Below are 20,411 nucleotides of genomic sequence, written 5' to 3' on the forward strand. Positions count from 1 at the left end.
TACGTCAAATCGGTTTTCAATATCCTCTTTATACAAGTTTATTTTGATCTGTGCTTTACTTTAGAGGTGTTGTTAAATTGGACTGATGCAGTTATTTTTCTCGCAGCATATTCAGTCGAACAATTCATCAAGTCTTCGTCAGATTCGGCCACCACGGTCAATGAGGTTTTATCCAGTCCATTTAGAAGAATCAGGTCATGTTCCTAGAAAGATTTATTTCAGATACGGCGATTGATTCTGCGAATATCTAAATAGGTAAGTATATACATATACTCCGCCTTCTTTAATTGTGTATTGATTTAGTAACTAACTATTATTAATGTGTACTTAGAATAACAGATAGTAACTACCTACTTAAAATGCGGTGATGACCACGGGCCAGCACTACTATCCAACTATAAAGTCGTGAAAATGGAAGTGGAACCTAACTAATTTTTAATACTTATCTTATTTAATCGATCTGTTATATTTTTTAAAGGAAAATTCCGTTAAAAATTCATAATCAATCGGTATTTTATTTTTAAAACGTATGTAAAATTAATAACTGATGATCATAAAAAGCATAGACTATAACCCCCTTATTCATAGAGAAGTTACAGAACGTTTTAACTAATAAACTGTTTTGTCCCTCTCTGTAAATGAACAAATTGTTCTTTGTCAGAGAGGGACAAAACAGTTTATTAGTTAAAACGTCTTGTAACTTTTCTATGAATAAGGGGGAAGTCTATGATAAAAAGTCTAAGCAAAATCGCACTCTTTGATGTCAGGACTTTATAGTTTGACTGTACACTACACCAGCATCCAGCATCCAGCAGCGAAGTTGGTGTTCTCGATTGTTGGGGTACCTACTTTGTTTATCGAGTTAGGTGCTAGTCCTGGATAACTCTATTTTCTCTATAAACGCCTTGATAGTATTAATTACTACGCTTACCTACGTCCAAAAATGCACTTCTGCTTATACATGAATATATGCTTAGGTGCCCGAGGCAGTCAGAGAGTCTTTAGAGAGTATAATAATAATATTATCAATCCTAACTTGCATTACATAGAAGTAGATTTTTCCTACTTCTATGGATACATAACTACATAAAGTTAGGAGTATTAGCCCTTCCCGTGTATTCCTTGAGGTAATCGAATATCGTTCCGGAGCCTAAAGTAGCTTATCGTAGACTGCACATGTGTAGGAAAATGCAAAATGCACCCATCTCAATGTGTACCTACCTCAAAAAACCCCTTTAACCTATCTACAGCAGCAGTAATTTCTGTTGAAAAATATTATGCTGAATTAACTTAAAGTAGCGCCATCTACATTCAAGTAGCAAAACTACTAACTATTAATAGTTAGCAACTGTTTCTAAATAAAATATTCCACTGAATTAACCTAAATTAGCGCCATCTACTTTCAAGTAGTAGAACTATCAACTAAACCGACTACTCAGAATAATCACTTTCTGAATTCTGGCAACACTCATGCACGTTCCATTCTACGTAAATTTGGCTTTCGGTGGTTGCTCCGATTCAAAACCAAAAATTGTAGGTAATCGTAGAATAAGTAGAATTCTATCTGAACAAAACGAAACGTAAAAGTTGTCCTGTCGTCGCGATTCAACGTGAATAGTAAAATATTTCATCATATCTTGAGAAATTAAAACTAATATAAACTCTGTACACTACAGAAATAGAAAAATTAAAGCTTCAAGGTAAATAACCGGTCAAAAACTTGACATTCTGGGCCAACTTTGCTTCTCTTTTGTAAGAAAAACTTAGGTTATAATTTTCAACTTTGATTTTGTTTGAAGATGCCGTTGTCGTGTCGGTTTTACCAAGAGAAGTATCCTGAGGTGGAGGATGTGGTGATGGTGAACGTGCGGTCCATCGCCGAGATGGGCGCGTACGTGCACCTGCTGGAATACAACAACATCGAGGGAATGATCCTGCTCTCCGAGTTGTCCAGGAGACGTATCAGATCCATCAACAAACTGATCAGAGTCGGCAAAACTGAACCCGTGGTCGTGATCAGAGTGGACAAAGAAAAAGGTAATTGTTTGTTGTGCATTTTTATTGCTTTATCAAGTTCCCAAGACGTTGAAATAAGTTTTCATGACATTTGAAGATATAGTATTCTTTTATGTGGATTCTCTGCCCTGCTGCTGAACATTTCTTTTATTTTTACTTTTCATAGTTGGATATTTAGTGCCCCATACTGAAACTACAAAAAAAGCAACTATTCAGAACTTTTTTTTTACTCTTACTATTTAAAAATAATTTTCAGGTTACATAGACTTGTCAAAACGGCGAGTGTCAGCCGAGGACATAGACAAGTGCACAGAGAGGTACGCGAAGGCGAAAGCGGTGAACTCCATCCTGCGTCACGTGGCCGAACTCCTGCATTACGAGAGCTCGGAGCAGCTGGAGGAGCTGTACCAGCGGACCGCCTGGCACTTCGAGGAGAAGTACAAGAAGAAGGCATCCGCCTATGACTTCTTCAAACAGGCTGCTGTGTGAGTAACTTTACTGTATCATCATCACAACCAATCATGTGCCCACTGCAGGGGCACGGGTCTCCTTCCAATGGAGGAAGGGTTTTAGGCCTAGTCCACCATGCTGGCCTAAATATTTCATAAATATACTTTACTTGTGCTTGTTATTGTCTATTGTGAAGCCACTTACAACTTTTGTAAAGCATAGCAAATTGTCATAAATGGTTAATTATCATCATCAGATATAACCACATGAATAGATTAACACAATAAAAATACAAATAAAATCAATTCCAGAGACCCCTCAGTCCTGAACGAATGTGGTCTTGACGAAGAGACCAAAGAGGTCCTGCTAGCCAACATCAAACGCAAGCTGACGTCGCAGGCGGTCAAGATCCGAGCTGACATTGAATGTGCGTGCTACGGCTACGAGGGTATTGATGCAGTGAAGGCTGCCTTGAAGACTGGCCTCACTGTGTCTACCGCTGAGATGCCCATCAAGATCAACCTTATTGCCCCACCCTTATATGGTAAGAGTGTACTGGATTGCTTAAGATCATGATAGGAAGCAAACACACTTATAATGCTGGACAATTTACACAGGTGTCTCCCAAGGAGCCCCAGAACTATGTCCAGTCCTAAAACAACCTAAGCTACTGCTTACTAATTTACAAAATATTACCAATGTATGTGTTCATAATAACAGTAATCACAAAGTACATTTTTTTTACTTTCATTTATCCACATAAATTGTATTAATAATTTTCAGTAATGACAACTTCCACCCCTGAAAAGACGGACGGCCTGAAAGCGCTGCAGGACGCCATAGATAAGATAAAAGAGAACATTACTGCGGCGGGCGGCGTGTTCAACATTCAGATGGCGGTAAGAAAACCAAATACTTGTGCCCTTAAAAATGTTATATTAAGTATGGGATTTCCAAGAGATCTGTTCTAGTTAAACTCTTTTTGGTCGGTTTACATGTATTTCTGTTTATGATATGGTTTGGTTGACTACAAAAAAAATATATAGATTATTTATCTAGCTGAAAGAACTATGCACTTACTAACATAACTGATATAAACTTCCACTAAGCATGCAGATGATGCAAAGTGTTGCAACGATCCTCTGTCCTCCGATCCTGTTTCACAAATTTCCACACCCCTTACACTTAGCAATGAATTTACAGTCCAACTATCAAGTCATGAAAGCAATGGATTTGTATAGACTTTGTATCATTGTCAGTTATTTATAAAGTTATACATATACATATATTTTATGACTTTATAGTTGGACTGTATAGTTACTTATCAGAACTTGAAGTACTTAATTCTACTTATAAATAATTGCTTTTTGGCAATAAGGGCGCCTTTGTAAATTGTTAGTTTTCTTTTAATGTTCTTCACCTTTTTTTTAATTGTAACTTTATAATGTACAATAAAGTGTTTATTAATAAATAAAATTGCAGCCTAAAGTGGTGACGGCGACGGACGAGGCGGAGCTGGCGCGGCAGATGGAGCGCGCGGAGGCCGAGAACGCGGAGGTGGCCGGCGACTCCGCCGAAGAGGACGAGGACCACGGTACACACACACATACACTCACACTATACAGTACAGTAATACAGTGGTGACGGCGACGGACGAGGCGGAGCTGGCCGGCGACTCCGCTGAGGAGGACGAGGACCAGGGTACACACTCACACACACACACACAGACACACACACACACACACATCATCAACATCGTCTCAGCCATAGGACGTCCACTGCTTAACATAGGGCTCTCCCAATGGTTGGCAGCTTGTCCGATTGGAGGCGGCCCGCATCCAGTGGGTTATATATACTATACAGGGTTAAAAAAGGGGACTAGTAAGCCGAAAGGATGTGACTCAGAAGGCAATTCGCATAGAAAAAATGTTTTTTATGAGTACAAAAAAATCATATGACTAAGAAAAAGTTTCTATGGAAAACCCCCTTTCGGCATACTATACCACTTTTGCAATATCCTGTATACATACACTATATTTTGAACATTATGTCCTGTCGGTGATTATGCCAACAATAACGAACTGCAGGACTTAATCCAAAATCTAAATATTCTTCCAAGGCGCACCACAAACCACAACACTGTGTCCTGAGCCTTCTTAATTTAGATAACCACCCTAAAAACGTCATTTTTTTTGTGAAATTTTAAATTAATAGTATATAAAAATGGGTCAATGTGGCAAGTCGATTATTTATATCGCTATAACTCGCACGAGACAAGCGTGGTTAGACTGCCAATAAAAGTAGCAGAAATCGTGCAATTTGTGTTGCAAATGTGGTAGGTTTTCTTATAAAACTGTTCTCTTCCCGCAGGTATGGGCGATGCTGGCATGGAGGACGTGCCCCAACAGAACGGAGCTTCCGACGAGGAGGAGGACAACTGAACACCATGTATACACACACTATAGCGTATACAATAATACAACACCCCTTACATACAGCTCTATATGTATTATGTACGAGATGTCGCGTTACTTCTTATTGAATATACAGATGTTTTATACAATACTTGCGTTTGTATGGAATTTATTTAGATTTCTAATATTTTTTAACATCATTTCTAAATCTCCAAGTTTAGATTTTAATTTTATTACTGCCATGTGGGTTAGCCTGCATAGTATTATCTGAGGCCTAGATAACTTTGAAAACAAAAACAATCAATATTTAATACCTTTTTATTTTCTATTAATTTCATTATTACTTTCATATTTACAAAATAATTCATGATATTTAACAAACAATAGTTTCATAGAATCTATTAGGTACATGGTAAATAGCTATTTATAAGGTACATGGCAAAAGGTCAGTGTATCTGAGTAAAAATTCATTAAATTGGACTAAGGCAGCGTTCCCACTACGCCGGACCGGCAGATCTGCCGAAAACCGGACACCGGACAGAGTGTTCACATTACATCGGATCCCGGAAGAAATTCAGACAGTCCTCAGTTGAATTTGGACCTGCGCGCACAATGGACGACGAAATTGTTGTGTTGTGGTGGTATCTTAATAGAAGGCAAAATAAAAGAAAACATTGGGTACACCCTATTTTACGGGAAAGATTTTCCATTCTTTTCATTTTACATCCAGGGGCGAGGGGAGCACGGCGCGGCAGATCTGCCGGTCCGGCGTAGTGGGAACGCTGCCTAACATAGAGAAAAAGCCAACTGACGAAAACATTGGCCGTCACAGATCCTGACAAATCAGAGAAGATGATTATCAAAATGGCGGCTGAACCAACTAATGGAACGGGAGTTTTTCGAACAGTGGCATCATCTACATCCCCATTGGCCACTACCAATAAGGTCGGTATTACACTTTCTTTCCGTTGATACTGGTAAGCTTACTTCTGTTCAGTTTGTCGAAGAAAAGCAACCCCGCGGCTTTCTCTATTGACTCCGGTGGTACCTGCAAACAAAACGTTTTCAAAATTCGATGATCGAAAGAGAACCTCACTATAAAGATGATGAAATCAAATTCTTTGAATCGACGACGCTGGTGTCGACCTATCGATGTGGCACAGAAACGAATTTGTTTGCTTTGTTATTGGGATGTGCAAAATCTGTGACTAAAACCAGCTATAAAGCGATCTCAAAGCCTATCTAGCGACGCCAATAAAAAATAATAACTTGTATTTAATTTCCTAATAGTGTTAGCAAAACTATTTAAAACAGTAGTTATGATTTTTTTTCCAACATCATAGGCGGCGCTATTTAACCTGTTAACAAACACAAATACTCACCATAAAAGCGCTAAGAGGCGTCTCATCCGGGATCCTCTGGTTGGGCATGACGTAGGCCTCCAACGCCAGCGCGCCGCCGCCCTCGCCCACCACCACCTTGTAGAAGTGCGTGGGCACCGCCACCGAGTTGCCTCCTATCACCTGGTAGCGGACATAGGATTTGCCGTCGGCCTCTTTCCTGAAGGTGAAGGTAATAAGTGGAAATTCAGTAATAAGGTACATTTAAAACTTAGGTATTCTGCAAACAATACATTACATAATACACAGAGAACAATATACATACATAGGCGATGCCAGCATAAAAGCAATTTCTTTGATCATTTTTTGAGCATTGTACTGAACCACTCTAATTAATTAGCCTTTCAATGAAGTTTAAAGTTGAAATTACCTTGGCAAGTAGAGGGGTCCCGTGCAGCAGTACACATTGTCATACACTTTGGTTAGTTTCCTGACGTGTTTCTCTAGATTATTCCACGCATGTCTGTTGAAGCCATCACCAACCTGAAAATAGTAAGAATGATGAATTTATTAATTTACGTTTTCTACAGCCAGCTATTGTGTGATTCAGTAATTTACACTCAATTTATCTAAGACTGGTTCACTCTTAAAGGCTGAAATATTTTTATTCATGGGTTATTATGATGAATTTGTTAACAAACCTGTGGAGCCATGTTGGTCAGGTAGAAGGTCTGCTCGCAGTGCTTCTGGTGTAGTCGGTGGTTGCCGGCCGCGGCCATGTGTCCCCGGTCGAACCCGGACCCTTTGTAGTCACTGTTGAGGGATCTGCAACACAAAAATAATAGTTTTTTTACAGTCTTCCTAACATGCAATTTGTGTAATCTTGTAAAATATAACGAATGTATAATTGTAATGAAATAGTGTATGGGTGATAGTGGTTTACAGGCTAATTTGGCATTCATATAACCTGAGTACCTGATGATGAAGATAAATAATTATGATGTTAAAAGTGAAATTAAAAAGAAGATTATCAGTGTGTTGTTATATTGAATTTATGGTTAAGAAGTTCTCCTGTATCATGGTGAATATTTTATTAATGTTATCTAAATTGTCTTGTAAATTTGGACTGACCTGAAGAATGGATGTATGCTTTCATCTGGGGTGAAGTCACATTTGCTGCGGTCGACACTGGGGTTCTTCTGAATGTGCTCTTTGGTGAGATGCTCAAACACCCAGTTAGGAACCCGGTTCCGTCTGTCATATGACAGCACAAAGTCATCATAGGACCGCACATTATCTAAACTTGGGAAACCATATTTCATTATTTGTGATACCTAGAAATTTTAGGAAAGAATTTAGAATGTTAATATAAGAATGAAAGGAAAGGCAATTTGTGTAAAATATATATATATATATATTTATATATATTTAAGAGAAGTAAGTATGACATTACCCTGCTTGTATCTTTTGGACTTCCACTATCAAAATATGGGGCCGCAGCAGACACGGTCCCGAATATAGGAAGTCCAGGTAAATTCTTCACGGTTCTTCCATCAATAACAACAGAGTCTACCAGAGATTGATTAGCACTATGTTTTTGTGAATATGAACCCGCATAATATCCAGCGAAACCAACGGCACTGAGTTGGGCTACTTGTAAAAGTTTTTTGTGAATCATTTTTTTGCTGAGGTTTGCCTCTTATGATTTATCGTTATTAAGTAGACTTAAGTAGTTACTTTATTTTATTATAATAAATAAATTAAATGAAAACTTTGTCTTCAAATTTGAGGTTATGTTATAATGTACACAGATTCGTATTTCTGACATTTCTTGAACATGTTGCGTAAGGTTTCATATTGATTGAACTTAATTTTTACTCTGGATTTATTTACTGTCAAAATAACAGCTGATTTGATTTGATTATCTCATACATTTTGCAAATCAAAATATTGGTGAATTTATTTTTAAGAAATCTGAATTCACTGAATGGTAACTTGTGACGACTTATTTTGCTTATGCTTGATACAGTTTTTCAGTTTAAATTCATAACTAAAAGTTAGCCCTTACCGATTTACCGGTATTACCTTTTTAATTTAGGTTATATTAGTTTAAATTTCACAGTGCTACATATTTGTTTATTAAAGTAAAATAACATTATTTATTACAGGTTCTACTGACAAATTGAACTGACATTTCTTGGTGAACTCCACATGCTGTATTCAAGATGACCTGGCTACCATTAAAACTTAAGACTTATCAGCTCAAAACAGTCTACTCCCTCCTAAACAGATACAGCACCGCTGCAAAAGCTGTAACCACCGTAAATGTAAATGGAAAAGCGTTTGAAGCAGATGACTACACCAACATAACTCCAAAAATAGCTTCATATTTAAACAGCAACTTGCATCTCAAAAAGAATCACCCCTTGTCTCTTGTCCGGCAGCGAATTGTGAACTATTTCTACACTTTCCGCTATGCGGGCAATCCAGAATTCAGTGTGTATGACAACTTGAACCCTGTTGTTTCCACAAAACAGAATTTCGATGATCTGTTGATCCCACTGGACCATGTCAGCCGGGCCAAGTCCGACTGCTACTACATCAACCGAGGCATGTTGCTCCGGGCGCACATGACGGCCCATCAGAGCGAGCTCCTGAGGTCTGGCCTCAACAACTTCCTCATGATTGGTGATGTCTACAGAAGAGATGAAATTGACTCCACACACTTTCCAGTATTTCATCAGGTATGTAGCCTATTTACATAATTTTTTACTTGAAAAGTTAAGTTACTGATTTATTACGTACTGGTAAATGTCTAGTCTCCAAAGGCAGCTGGAATAGCATCAAGCATAATATATGTATGCTGTCACCCTATTTTACAATAATTATTTAGTGGAGCGATTCAAGGTTTGCATTAATCAACTATTAATTTGAGTTTCAACTAAAAATGAAAACTGTCTCCAAATTTCAGGTAGATGCAGTGCGATCCCTTCACAAGGAGCGGCTATTCCCGAAGCAGCCAGATTTGGAGATATTTGAGCCCCAATATGACACTAAAAACCCCTTCACATTCAAAAACACTATATCAGATCCCATGAAACAAAGTTGCCACACTTTAGAAGCCACCAAAGTGATGGAAACTCAACTAAAGAACCACCTCATTGGTATGGTGAAGACATTGTTTGGCAAAGATATAAAACACAGATGGGTAGATGCCTACTTCCCATTCACTCACCCCTCTTGGGAACTTGAGATCTTTTATGAAAACAAATGGATGGAAGTCCTAGGCTGTGGTATCGTGAGGAATGAGATTCTAGTCAACGCTGGGCCCAGTAATACGATTGCATACGCATTTGGGTTAGGTCTAGAGAGGCTTGCCATGGCTTTGTACAAGATTCCAGATATTAGACTCATGTGGAGCAATGACTCTGGTTTCCTGACACAATTTGAGAACAAAGATTTGGATGCGAAGATTACATACAAACCAGTGTCAAGTTATCCTCAATGTACAAATGATCTCTCATTTTGGTTGCCAGAGAACCTTAGTATTGATACTTTTATGAACAATGACTTCTACGAGCTGGTGCGTGGTATTGGCGGCGATATTGTTGAACAGGTAGTTTATCCATCTGTATTATTCTATTCTCTAAACAAAATAATCTACCGCTATTTAAATTTTATCCGAATTATCCAGTGTCATTCACGTTTATAAGTAACAGTTGATTATAATCACGATACGACTCACTTGCCAGATAAAAATCCTTATAGCATCATGATTACCTAACTACATCATGTTTTTTTTCTTACAGGTGAAACTAAAAGACAAGTTTGTCCACCCAAAGACGAAGAAGCACAGTTTGTGTTACAGCATCGTGTACCGACACCTGGAGCGGACCCTCACTCAGGAAGAAGTCAACAAAGTCCACAAAGATATAGAAGTAGCCGTGGCTACAGCATTTAATGTCGTTATTAGGTAATCGGTTTATTTATTAATAAATTAAAAACTTAAATACTGTTTCAATTAAGAACATTTATTTACCATTGGTAATCAAAACCACACATTTAAAACTAATAGGCAGTACCTACCTATACTCTGAGAAAAAAACTAAACATGGGTACCCTTAAAATGTATATCACAGACAGTCTTACCGTACATTGAGTTAAAAGCGTATACTCTATCTCTTAATTAAAAAATCTAAATCTAAACTTAAATTTAAAAAATAATTATGCTCCTAAAATACATTCTTCTTCTTCTGATTCTTGTGTATCTGGCGTGTCTTGTGATGCATCGTCGCAGTCTAATAGATCCTCATCTAAAACTTCCATTACAGGCACTGCAGGATGAGGTAATCCGATAGGAACTACATTAGATTCAAGTGTTTCACTAGAATTTTCATTTATTAGAGGTATAACATCTTCATCACCACTAGCACTAGAAATACCAGGGACGGGTGGAATGACTTCAGATTTCTTTTTAACCTTCTTAGCCAAAGGTTCATCATCGTCGGACGAGTCTGCAGTTATTATGCCGGAGTGAAGCTCAGCCCTGCGTTTCTCTATATCTCTTATTAATTCCAAGTTAGAATCGACGAAGCCCTTCTTGCTACTGTCATCGTCTGATTGGCTGTCCACCAAGTATTCTTCCTCCATGGCGGGTCCGTCTGAATCGTCCAAGTAGATCTTGGCTTCGATCCTGGCTTTTCGACCGAGTCTCTGTTTCCGTAGCTCCCTCACTTCACGGTTGAGTTCGCCGCTCACCTTCTCATTGACAATCTTCTTCAGGACAGGCGGGGGTGGCCGGTAGCTGTCACTGTCGTAGTCCTCGTTCAGTATGTGCGGGAGCCGCGGCGGGCGGCCCCTGCGGCGGTGGCCAGACATGATGATAGGAGGCTTGGCCAGAACTTTGGAAAGCCGCGCCGGCCGGCCGCGCCCCCGCCGTATCACTTGGACGGGGCGAGGGCTCTCAGCCTCTGTGCTGGTCAAGTCGATGAAGCTGTTTCTAAGAAGGCTCGGTGTGGGACGCGGGTTCTTCTCTACTTTCTCTATGGTGACCTTGATCAGGGTGACGCTCCCCGTCTTGAGGTTGTATTTGAAGAATTTACCGTCCACCTGGGCAGCGTATTTCAACGCTTCGACGGTTTTGACTTGCGTGAGCTCGGCTCGCATGGTGTATCCTGAGGAAGTTGTATCGGGCACGTTCACGGGAGCTGGTGTTTCAGGGACCATGGTAGGCGTTTGTACCACTTCTGCCGGCGCTTCGGCAGGGACCATGTCTTCAGAGGATATCCCAGACATTTCCATCAAGTCGGATAGTATAGATTTCTTGGTAGCTGCAGGGGCAGGGCGCGAAGATTCTTCCGTATTGGTTTCCAATTTACTTGTTGTTTCTTCACTGACATTTGTATCTACATTTTCTCTATCTTTGTCGCCTACTTGTGCATTATCGTCCAATCTATTTTCAAGTGTTGTATCTATATTATCTTTATCTTCAGTTGCCAAATTAATGGTTGCGCTATCTGGCACATCTTGCTTTCTTTTATTTTCGCTGCTTTCTTGTACACCTGTATTTTCAACCTCGGAACGTTCTGTAGTCTCTAAATCGTTCGTTTTTGCTTGGGACTTTTCATTACAATTAGATTCGCCTTTTTCTGATTGAGCTTCAACTACAGTATCTTCATCAATATGAATTGGTTGTTTTTCTTGTGATGTAGCGAGTGATGCATTGCTCTCCGTTTTGTTTTCCGCTGAATCAGTTGTAATACCTCCATCTTTGGCAGTAGTTGGTTCGTCTGTGAGGTCAACACTGTCTGTTACCGCTGCCGCTGGGGGCTTGAGCGACATGCTAATTTGCTGTTGCACGATACTGACCACGCTTTGCATTTCAGCTATAGTGTTTGCATCATATTCGACATCAGCAGACAAGACCGCTGATAGATCTCCGTTTGGACCTAACATCAAGCTGACTCCTTCAGGCAACTCTAATCCGGGTATCTCTATTTTTGTAAGACCCAGTAAGTTTGTAGCGGGGCCCACGGTCGGCAGCGGTGCCGCGGGCGGGGGCACTGGCGGAACCTCTGGGGTCGACTGATGAGGTATAACTTTAGGATCCATCAAGTGAGGCGGTATCTTAGCCGTAGTCAATAATACTTGTCCGGGTCCCAAATCTATGGGGCACGTATCTGCCAAGTCTTTTCTACTGTTAATGACATAATTAGTTTTCCAAACGCCCTTCTTCGGTGGTGGTGCTGGTTTCGGTTGTAGCGGCAGTTTGCAAGGATCGTGAGGTTTAGTTGGCGAAGATTTAGAAGATGTTTCTGATTCGTCATCTGACAGAATCACATACTGGTTGGAGTCATTGGAACGGTTCAACAGAGTTTCCGAATGTTTTTTGGCTGAAACTTCAACGTTAATTCCAACAGCAGGTGCAATTTCGAAAGTGTATGGAGTATTATTTATATTTGCTGTGTTTTCTGGTATCTCATTGGTAATATCAGTTTCCGCATCCATAGTTTGTGTGCTGACTTCAACGTTATTTCCGACTTCAGCAATGGCTGGTTGATTAGCTGATATTTCATTCATACAAGGGACATTATGCTGATTCAGAGGCGTAATGGTAATACCGGCGATTATTCCGTCCATGTTTTGTTGCTGGTCAGCGTCTGAGACTTGTGATGTCGGAGGACTTCTTGGTTCCAGGTAAACTTTCCTTGGTCTTCCTCTACTCGGCGTGGACTTAGCTGGCTGTATTCTGGTTTTGGCCCGACATTTATAAGTTTTTTTAATATTACTTAACTCTGTGTTATCCTCTTCTATGGACTTTGATGATCTTTTTCGCGCAACTGGTTTAGGTTTCACAGGTTCCTTGGCCTTGGGTTCACCACTTTTTTCATCTGTTGATTTAAATCCTAACTTTAATTCTAATTCGTCTAAATTACCTCCTGTTAGTGTTGATTTACCTTTGCGAATCATTTTTACTATATTTTTTGTCTTGATAGTTCCATACACCTTATCTACTGGCGTGCCCATTATTATGTGTAGCATCCGGTCCAGAGTGTCCATTGCTATGAGACTGTCTGTGTTTTCGACAACGCCGGTGTTTGTATCTTTAGGTGTGGCATTAGATGCGTACCATGGCACTCTTGTGGCCTCAGGCCGTTTTTTTTTAGGTTTGTTATTTCTTCTCGCTGCTTCTGCGGGTTGTGAAGACGTTACAGATGGGCCAGCCACCGCCGGCACTGAAGTTACAGTTACTGGAGGAGCCTGCGTCCGTATCGGAGATATCTCCATTGTTAGAAGTGGTTGCGCAGACTGTAGTGTAACATTTGGTTCATATTTTGTTTCTATCGCTTTACCTGCTTCGACTACAGGTTCATTAGAGACTACAGTTTCATTAGAGATTACAGTAGTGTCTTCAATTGTGGTTTGAGCTGCTTCAGGTAAAGCTTCACATGGTACTACAGCAAGGTTTTCAATAGACGGTTTAACCTCAACTTCATTTTCAATGTTGTTCCCCGTATCTTGTTTTTCGGTTTGTGCTAGCACGTTGATATCCGGCTTAACATCAGGTTCTTCAACGGTGTTTGCGTCGTTTACTAACTGGATTGGTGCTACTTCAGCTGTCAACAGCTGTTGGTTAAGTCGCCGAACATTCACAATATCTGGTAAGCTAATCACCTTATTCTTCCTTTCTGTCACTAAAGCATGATCATGACCATCCGTTAAATTAATAACATCTCGCTCATTAACACTTTGGGGCGTCGGCATCAGGTCTTCAATATTTGTATTAGTTTTATCGACGAGGGACTGCACCAGCATCGTGGAAGGAATAACTGATTCAGATGTATTAGTATACGTGTCATTATTGCTTACTTTCACTGAGGTAGTGTTATTTTTCTTCAGCCTGACGGTGTTATTGACGAGTTTGGGTTCAAAAGCCGAGTGAAGATCAATAGTGACCGGGTGGCATGCGTTGAGTAGGCGTCGATTGCGTTCAGAAGCGAAGAATCCTACAGACAGCCACTTTAGTCGCGTGTTGAAGTCGGGATTCTTACAGAGCTTGATAGGATTGTAGTCACGGACGCGAGGCTTTTGGAACAAGCTGCTGGTTTCCGGAATCGTCTCATAATCGCTCTCACTGTCTTCACCGCTATCCTCTTGTTCATTTATTTCTGGTCGTACATTTATTGTATCCTCTGCGGAGAGTGGTAAGACTCGTGATTTCTCTTCACCAGCGACCGGTAAAAGTGATGTACATTCAGGGGCGACTGGTAATACTGGTACATTCTCTTCAATGACGTCCGACACAGCTGGTACTATTCCCTCAGTAGCAACCGATAAAACTCTTGATGGTGTCTCAATAGGAGTAAGTATGACAGATTTAGTGCTGATAGGTTTGCTTTCTGATAAAATGCAATCGATTAGCTCAACAGTTTTTATACTTTCGAAGTCGTGATCTTTGCATACAGACATGTGGTCTAACTTAGTGGTATACACGACGGGAAACATCATGAGTTTCAGGTCGAATTTTCCTGAAGTTTCCTCTTGACCTTCCTCGCTGGCTCTAGATGATTCTTCCGGTTCAGGTTTGACAACTGTAAACAGAAAAAATACGTTAATATTGAAATTATTCCTAAGACATGCATAAAATTACTTTCAGAGCACATTAGGAGTTTAAGAAGATGAAATGCTATACATATAAGTACCTACATATACATACGAGTATAATACATCTAAAGAAACAATCTAAAGATAAAGAAAAGATAAAACATATACTTACTGCTGTCTATTTCGCACGATTGAGGTTGAAAAATATCATCTTCATAATCGTCAACATCTATTCCATCATCAACTATTTCAATATCATCTGGTATCTCGAAAATTGGTGACTTGTTTGTGTTAAGTTCTGATTCAGCAGGCTTATCAACTACATCTGCAGCGGTGTCAATAATTATTGGATCATCTAAATTGTCATCTTCAATTATTTCTGGTTGTTTTGAATGTTTTGTAATAATATTATCTGTCAATTTGCCCATCAGGGCATTATCAGGATTTGGCACTGCGTTATTATCAGTCTCGGTCAAATAATGCAATTTATTGGTATTTGTTTCAGCATCTTCTGTATGAATCGATTCCTCGTGGTTTGGTTTATCAACGGCAGAATTTGCATTTATTTCAGAAGTGTTATCATCAATACCCGTTAGTATACAGTCATCCTCCAAATCACTGAGTACCACTTCAGGTGTGTTATCAATAAAATTGTCTAAATTATTGTACACTTTTTCTAGTTCTTTAGCTGCATTTTCGGCTTCGTTTGATTTATTTGATGTATTGTGGTTATCATCGTCTATTTCTTCAGTTTGAACGTGCGTTGCTTCTAGAATTTTAACGTTAGATAAGCCGTCTACTTCACTGTCTACTACTTCTTCAACATCGTCATCCACTGGTTCTTGCTTCACTTTTGGAGCTTGAGATACGCTTTTCTCAGTGTCTTTGTTAACATTAGCATCAGTCACGGGTTCTTTTTCTACTTTTACCTTGGTCACTGGTAAATTGGTTGTATCGTCGTTGGTAGTGGTAGATTCTGGTTCATTTTTGTCTGCCTCTTCGTTATCGGAGTCATCAACAGCTATCGTGTCTATTTTAGGCTCTACTAGTACCAAGTCCGGTTCTGAAAACAGAATAATTCTATAAGTTATAACTTATAATATGTAATGAGGAGCACAGGGAGCGGTGGTAGCTCAGTCGGGTAAGCGCCCGCTTCTCACGCCAGAGATGCGGGTTCGAATCCCGGCGCTGACATGTACCATTGAGTTCTTTCAACTTAAGTACAATGTATACCATCGCTCTTACTACGGTGAAGGAAAACATCGTGAGGAAACCTGCATATCTAGATCTAGCACATCTAGATATGTGAACCCACCAACCCGCAGTGGACCAGCGTGGTGGGAAATGGTCCAAACTTAGGAAGGCAGTTAAGACCTTGGGGATATGCACAAAGGTTCCACTCGAGAGAGCCAGGTGCAGGTACTTACACCCCCGCAGAGAATAGAATAGAATAGAATAGATACGTAATGAACTAATAACTTTTAAAGCATACATTTAGTATTTGACACAGGTATTATGCCTTTGAATTTCATGAACAGAATAATAGTTGTTTTATTATACTAAACGACCTTATGTGAGCTCATACAAGAAGATCTCTATTGTAAGTCAAATTCCAATCCATAATAAAACCGCTATGAAATAGGTCATTGCGTCAATACACACAAACGGCAAAACACATACACACACACACACACTCAAAACTATTAACACCTCTCATAACATAGCTTTGCAAAAAACTTAGTTAACTTAGTTACTAATTTTACAATACAATAATGAACTTATTGAAAAACACACACCACAAATTACATTACAACTTAAGAGTAAGCACTAGAAGAGACCGCTTGTAGCGATAAGGCCGCCTAATGCCTTATATCTCTACATAATAAGCCATCTCTTCCAGGCAACCTTTGTCAAAAAACTCACCATCACTGCTCTTCTTAGCGTCCCTATGCACGTAGCTGTCCGGCGGCAGGAACCGCCCCGAGTCGAACACGCCGCGCACAGCGTCATTGCCGTCAGTGGCGGAGGCGCCCATCTCCTCGAGCGTCACCACTAGGTGCTGCTGTATCTGCTCCTCCCACGGCACGAATGGCATTGTTATTAGGGTTGGGTAGCTGGAAAGGAGGAAAATTGGGAAAAAATTAATCAAAACCAATTCAATTATCTCGTAAAAGTTTTGAGTCACACTCTATCGATTGGCTTATTAGTTAATATAAGTAGGTAGGTATGTATGTACTTTTGAATAATTCTCTACAATCGTTAAAAAACATTTCATCTAGTCCGCTGCGACGCGAGTCGCGACGGTCATTGGTAAGGTTTAACGGGATGCGCATTTTTATTAACGCAAGATTAACATTGCGGTGACAAAATTAGCCAATCAGATTTGATGTTAATAGCTGACTTTCTAAGGTGCGCCGGAGGTAGCTATCGGTACATACATACATTATCTACTTATAAGGTAGAGTTGATAATAATTATTAACCCAGCTAGGCTCCTTTCGTGCATCCCAACCTCGTAACAATAAAATAGTTAAAATGTCTCATAAAGCCACTAACCGCTTAGCAATAACCGACTGCAGTTGCGACGGCATCAGGTGCTGCGCCTGTTCGAGGTTCCTCTTGTTTCCTCTGAACTTGGACCAGAACTGGTAGAAGACGGCCCTCGTGGTCTGCTTCAGCTGGTACCAGCGTAGTTGCAGCAGCATCGGGGAACACTCGCGGCCGCTGCGGATTGAAAGGGATAGGGGTTAATTGCGAATATGGTGCAGGGAGGATATTTTTCAGTGAACTTCAATGAACTAATAAGTTGACCCGTCTAAGGTAAGATCACTAACGAAATACTTAAGTACTCCATTGCATTTACGGTACAAATAAAAGAACCACGAACCACACGGCAAATATGACCAAAACATATTTGCTGTGTGGACATTGGTCGATAATACGTCAATTTGATAAGAAGTACCAGGACAACATAATCACACAGGCTGTGTGATTATGTTGTCCTTCTGCTTAGCTTCTCGATGTCGTACTGCTCCACCAGCACGATCTTAAACTACCAGGGCAACATAATCACACAGCAACATACTCGACGTTATAATCCGTGGTGAGCGCGGCCCAGGCGCCGGCGCGCGTGTGCACGTCGCGAGGCAGCTTCTCGATGTCGTACTGGTCCACCAGCACGATCAGCTGCTGCAGCGCCGAGATGCGCACCTCCGACGTGTTGATGTTGTCCTGGTAAATGGAACAATGGTTTTAGCACTTGATGTCGTGGGATGTCAGCGGCTGACTACTACTAATATGCAGGCGCGGGACGGGTCTGTTATCGACGTAAATAAACAACAATATATCGCGATTCGTCATAAATACGGCGCTGTGATTTGTGGATCGCGCATAAAACGAGTTTATCGCCGTCGATAATCGATAACGATGCCGTGTAGCGGCCGCTGAGTGGCTAATTTTGTCTGTACTTACAGGGCGACAAACAGAAGTAAAATGGAGTGGAATGGAGAAGAAAATATGGGTGTTAATCACAAGAATATCATCTCTTTATGTGACTTTCTGTTATATCGCTTCGCTTGCAAGCGGATAAACAAATAGGTACTTATTGCTTCAGTTTACAATATTGAATAAATAAATTTTACATAATACAGGCAGTTGCAAAAGGGTAAGTATACTAAACCGAAAGGGGGTGACGCAGGGACTTATAGTACCTCATTTTGCAATACCCTGTATTTTAAGTCATAAACATTAGAAATAATATTAAAAATGAGGGCTTTACTCACCGGTGTACAAACATCGGGCTTCTCATGCACCAGCACAGCGTCAAACATCAGCCAATCAGTGGGCGTCATTCGTGCCACGTTGCCGACCTGCGCCGCGCTGTCATTGGCTGCCAGCAGACGGGAGAGCTTCTTCAGGCAGAGCACTTTCATCCGGTTCCTGGATTAGAAAGTACCGTTAGCATTAGAAGGCTCAATGATGTCTCTGAAATTCTAGTTTTAGAGCCGTCAAAACATTAATTTCTTTAGCGTCAATTCACACGTACCACAACCACACCACGTCGCAGTGACATAATGTGGTCAAGCTGTGGTTACGTGTGAATAGTGTGACAGCATGTGACAGCGGCTTTTTGCAGTTGCGTTGTGGCAGCGACAAAATGTCGATGTGGTTGCGTTGTCATTGTCACTGTCATTGCGATGTGGTAACCAATCAATACAAAATATACGCCCGACCACACCGCGTGGTTGTGGCTGTGGTGTGGTCGTGGTACGTCTGAATTGAACCTTTACTAAAGAAATTAAAATTCGACTCAGTGTTTAGTGTTTTCGTACTAAATGTATTTTTTTGCTAGCAAAATGTATAGCTTTACAGCGTTAAAATTAGAAGTTCTGCCTTGAGAATAGCTACCAAATGTACCCTGAGTATGAATTCATCATCATCAGCCAATACCAATAGTCCATCGGTGGGCATTAGGGCTCTCCCAAGGGATCACAAGAACAACACTGCTGTCGCCGGCCACCTTTATTTTGCACCATTAAAATAAAATTACAAAAATACAACTTATTAAATGAAATTGTACAAAAAGGCGGCCTTATTGCTTAAAGCAATCTCTACCCGACAACCTTTGTACCTACTTATGAAAGAGACAATTATCACAACACATCCTCACCACAACTCCTGGCTGTCCCTGCCCGTCTCCTTGCTCAGCGTCTCCCACATGTCCCGCTCGGGGACGCCCTGCCGCATCAGCCGCGCCACCGCCCGTATGAACCGCCGCTTGAACCGGTCCAGCTCCGCCATCTTGGTGTTTTGTAACCTGGTGAAACCAGTAAGTGCAGAATAATAAGACGCACCCTAGACCTACAATCATATTGTGCAATATATGTATTGTGCAATTAGATTGAATTGCGTTTTGTATCCAAATGACGTTTACGCAATCTTCAATATTAACCCTACACGATCAATTATATTGCACAATCTTCAATATTGCGCAATATAATTGATCGTCTAGGGTGCGCCTAACATTCATAAATGTACCTAACTACTTGTAGATAAACGTACTATACTAAGTCTCATATAGCCGAAGCGTGGATCTACGTGACATGAAATTTTTTGGAAGCGGTTAAGTAATATAATAATGGTATGTATGGGAGAAGGGGGCAGTTTTGAATGGGGGCAGATTTGAATATTGAAAATTTTGTTCTCGCTACGATGAGCAAAATTGGTAGAATCTAGTTTTCCGTGATGGCAACACCTACATTTACGTCACTGTCATTTGTCATTAGTAATATTTGAGGTTTCATTTGGACGTTATATGGTGGTATTTTTCAAGAGGTCAAAACGAAATATTTTTTTCGGAAAGTTTTTAAGTTAATGTTTTTGCCCAAAATATATACTTGTGATGTAAGTAGAAGTGTTCTTACATAAATGTATATATATTTAAATATTGATTGCAGTGAAAATCTGAATTGCCATACTTATATTTGTTGTGAATTTGGGATAATGATTTTGACCTGGGTAGTAGGGGCAGTTTTTACAAAAAAACAGGGGGCACATTTGAATTTGTTTCATGTTCTACTTAATCATTA

The 20,411-nt window shown here is 40.3% G+C and overlaps 4 protein-coding genes across 6 annotated transcripts; 2 read left to right on the plus strand and 2 right to left on the minus strand.

Moving 5' to 3' along the window:
- The first annotated feature begins 1,550 nt into the window (after window positions 1-1,550).
- Window positions 1,551-5,029, plus strand: LOC105385975 (eukaryotic translation initiation factor 2 subunit 1). The gene is made up of 7 exons (XM_038109815.2): window positions 1,551-1,700; window positions 1,800-2,037; window positions 2,273-2,501; window positions 2,778-3,010; window positions 3,250-3,365; window positions 3,949-4,060; window positions 4,837-5,029. The coding sequence occupies exons 2-7, from the start codon at window positions 1,800-1,802 to the stop codon at window positions 4,905-4,907; spliced, it is 999 nt and encodes a 332-aa protein (XP_037965743.1). The 5' UTR covers window positions 1,551-1,700; the 3' UTR covers window positions 4,908-5,029.
- Window positions 5,030-5,751: 722 nt separating this feature from the next.
- On the minus strand, window positions 5,752-8,026 carry LOC105385974 (endonuclease G, mitochondrial). Its single transcript, XM_011556446.3, has 6 exons — window positions 7,674-8,026; window positions 7,352-7,554; window positions 6,922-7,045; window positions 6,651-6,763; window positions 6,263-6,440; window positions 5,752-5,928 (listed from the first exon to the last, which is right to left on the minus strand). Exons 1-6 carry the CDS (start codon window positions 7,896-7,898, stop codon window positions 5,833-5,835), a joined length of 939 nt encoding a protein of 312 aa, XP_011554748.3. The 5' UTR covers window positions 7,899-8,026; the 3' UTR covers window positions 5,752-5,832.
- Window positions 8,027-8,090: 64 nt separating this feature from the next.
- LOC105385973 (probable phenylalanine--tRNA ligase, mitochondrial) lies at window positions 8,091-10,241 on the plus strand. Of its 3 annotated transcripts, none has more exons than XM_011556444.3 (4): window positions 8,091-8,210; window positions 8,389-8,964; window positions 9,192-9,836; window positions 10,030-10,241. In XM_011556444.3, exons 2-4 carry the CDS (start codon window positions 8,446-8,448, stop codon window positions 10,195-10,197), a joined length of 1,332 nt encoding a protein of 443 aa, XP_011554746.3. In that variant the 5' UTR covers window positions 8,091-8,210; window positions 8,389-8,445; the 3' UTR covers window positions 10,198-10,241. The 3 variants fall into 3 exon arrangements, with proteins under 3 accessions (XP_011554746.3, XP_011554747.3, XP_037965446.2); XM_011556445.3 differs by having other exon boundaries at window positions 8,142-8,276; XM_038109518.2 differs by having other exon boundaries at window positions 8,172-8,298.
- On the minus strand, window positions 10,231-19,662 carry LOC105385972. The gene is made up of 7 exons (XM_038109517.2): window positions 19,493-19,662; window positions 18,606-18,762; window positions 17,909-18,054; window positions 17,380-17,547; window positions 16,748-16,938; window positions 14,997-15,887; window positions 10,231-14,811 (listed from the first exon to the last, which is right to left on the minus strand). The coding sequence occupies exons 1-7, from the start codon at window positions 19,621-19,623 to the stop codon at window positions 10,445-10,447; spliced, it is 6,051 nt and encodes a 2,016-aa protein (XP_037965445.2). The 5' UTR covers window positions 19,624-19,662; the 3' UTR covers window positions 10,231-10,444.
- Between the last annotated feature and the right edge of the window lie 749 nt (window positions 19,663-20,411).

The sequence above is a fragment of the Plutella xylostella genome, chromosome 20, assembly GCF_932276165.1.
Source record: "Plutella xylostella chromosome 20, ilPluXylo3.1, whole genome shotgun sequence".
Lineage (NCBI taxonomy): Eukaryota > Metazoa > Arthropoda > Insecta > Lepidoptera > Plutellidae > Plutella > Plutella xylostella.

Bases quoted from the DNA above. Each gene is read 5' to 3' on its own strand.
- LOC105385975 (XM_038109815.2), top strand. From the start codon at position 1,800: ATGCCGTTGTCGTGTCGGTTTTACCAAGAGAAGTATCCTGAGGTGGAG. The intron at 2,038-2,272 runs GTAATTGTTTGT...AATAATTTTCAG, and splicing joins CAGAGTGGACAAAGAAAAAG to GTTACATAGACTTGTCAAAA. The intron at 3,366-3,948 runs GTAAGAAAACCA...ATAAAATTGCAG, and splicing joins TGTTCAACATTCAGATGGCG to CCTAAAGTGGTGACGGCGAC.
- LOC105385974 (XM_011556446.3), bottom strand. From the start codon at position 7,898: ATGATTCACAAAAAACTTTTACAAGTAGCCCAACTCAGTGCCGTTGGT. The intron at 7,555-7,673 runs GTAATGTCATAC...TAAAATTTCTAG, and splicing joins GTCCAAAAGATACAAGCAGG to GTATCACAAATAATGAAATA. The intron at 7,046-7,351 runs GTCAGTCCAAAT...TTTGTGTTGCAG, and splicing joins AGCATACATCCATTCTTCAG to ATCCCTCAACAGTGACTACA.
- LOC105385973 (XM_011556444.3), top strand. From the start codon at position 8,446: ATGACCTGGCTACCATTAAAACTTAAGACTTATCAGCTCAAAACAGTC. The intron at 8,965-9,191 runs GTATGTAGCCTA...TCCAAATTTCAG, and splicing joins ACTTTCCAGTATTTCATCAG to GTAGATGCAGTGCGATCCCT. The intron at 9,837-10,029 runs GTAGTTTATCCA...TTTTTCTTACAG, and splicing joins GCGGCGATATTGTTGAACAG to GTGAAACTAAAAGACAAGTT.
- LOC105385972 (XM_038109517.2), bottom strand. From the start codon at position 19,623: ATGGCGGAGCTGGACCGGTTCAAGCGGCGGTTCATACGGGCGGTGGCG. The intron at 18,055-18,605 runs GTGAGTAAAGCC...TCCATTTACCAG, and splicing joins AGCCCGATGTTTGTACACCG to GACAACATCAACACGTCGGA. The intron at 17,548-17,908 runs GTATGTTGCTGT...TTCAATCCGCAG, and splicing joins ACCACGGATTATAACGTCGA to CGGCCGCGAGTGTTCCCCGA.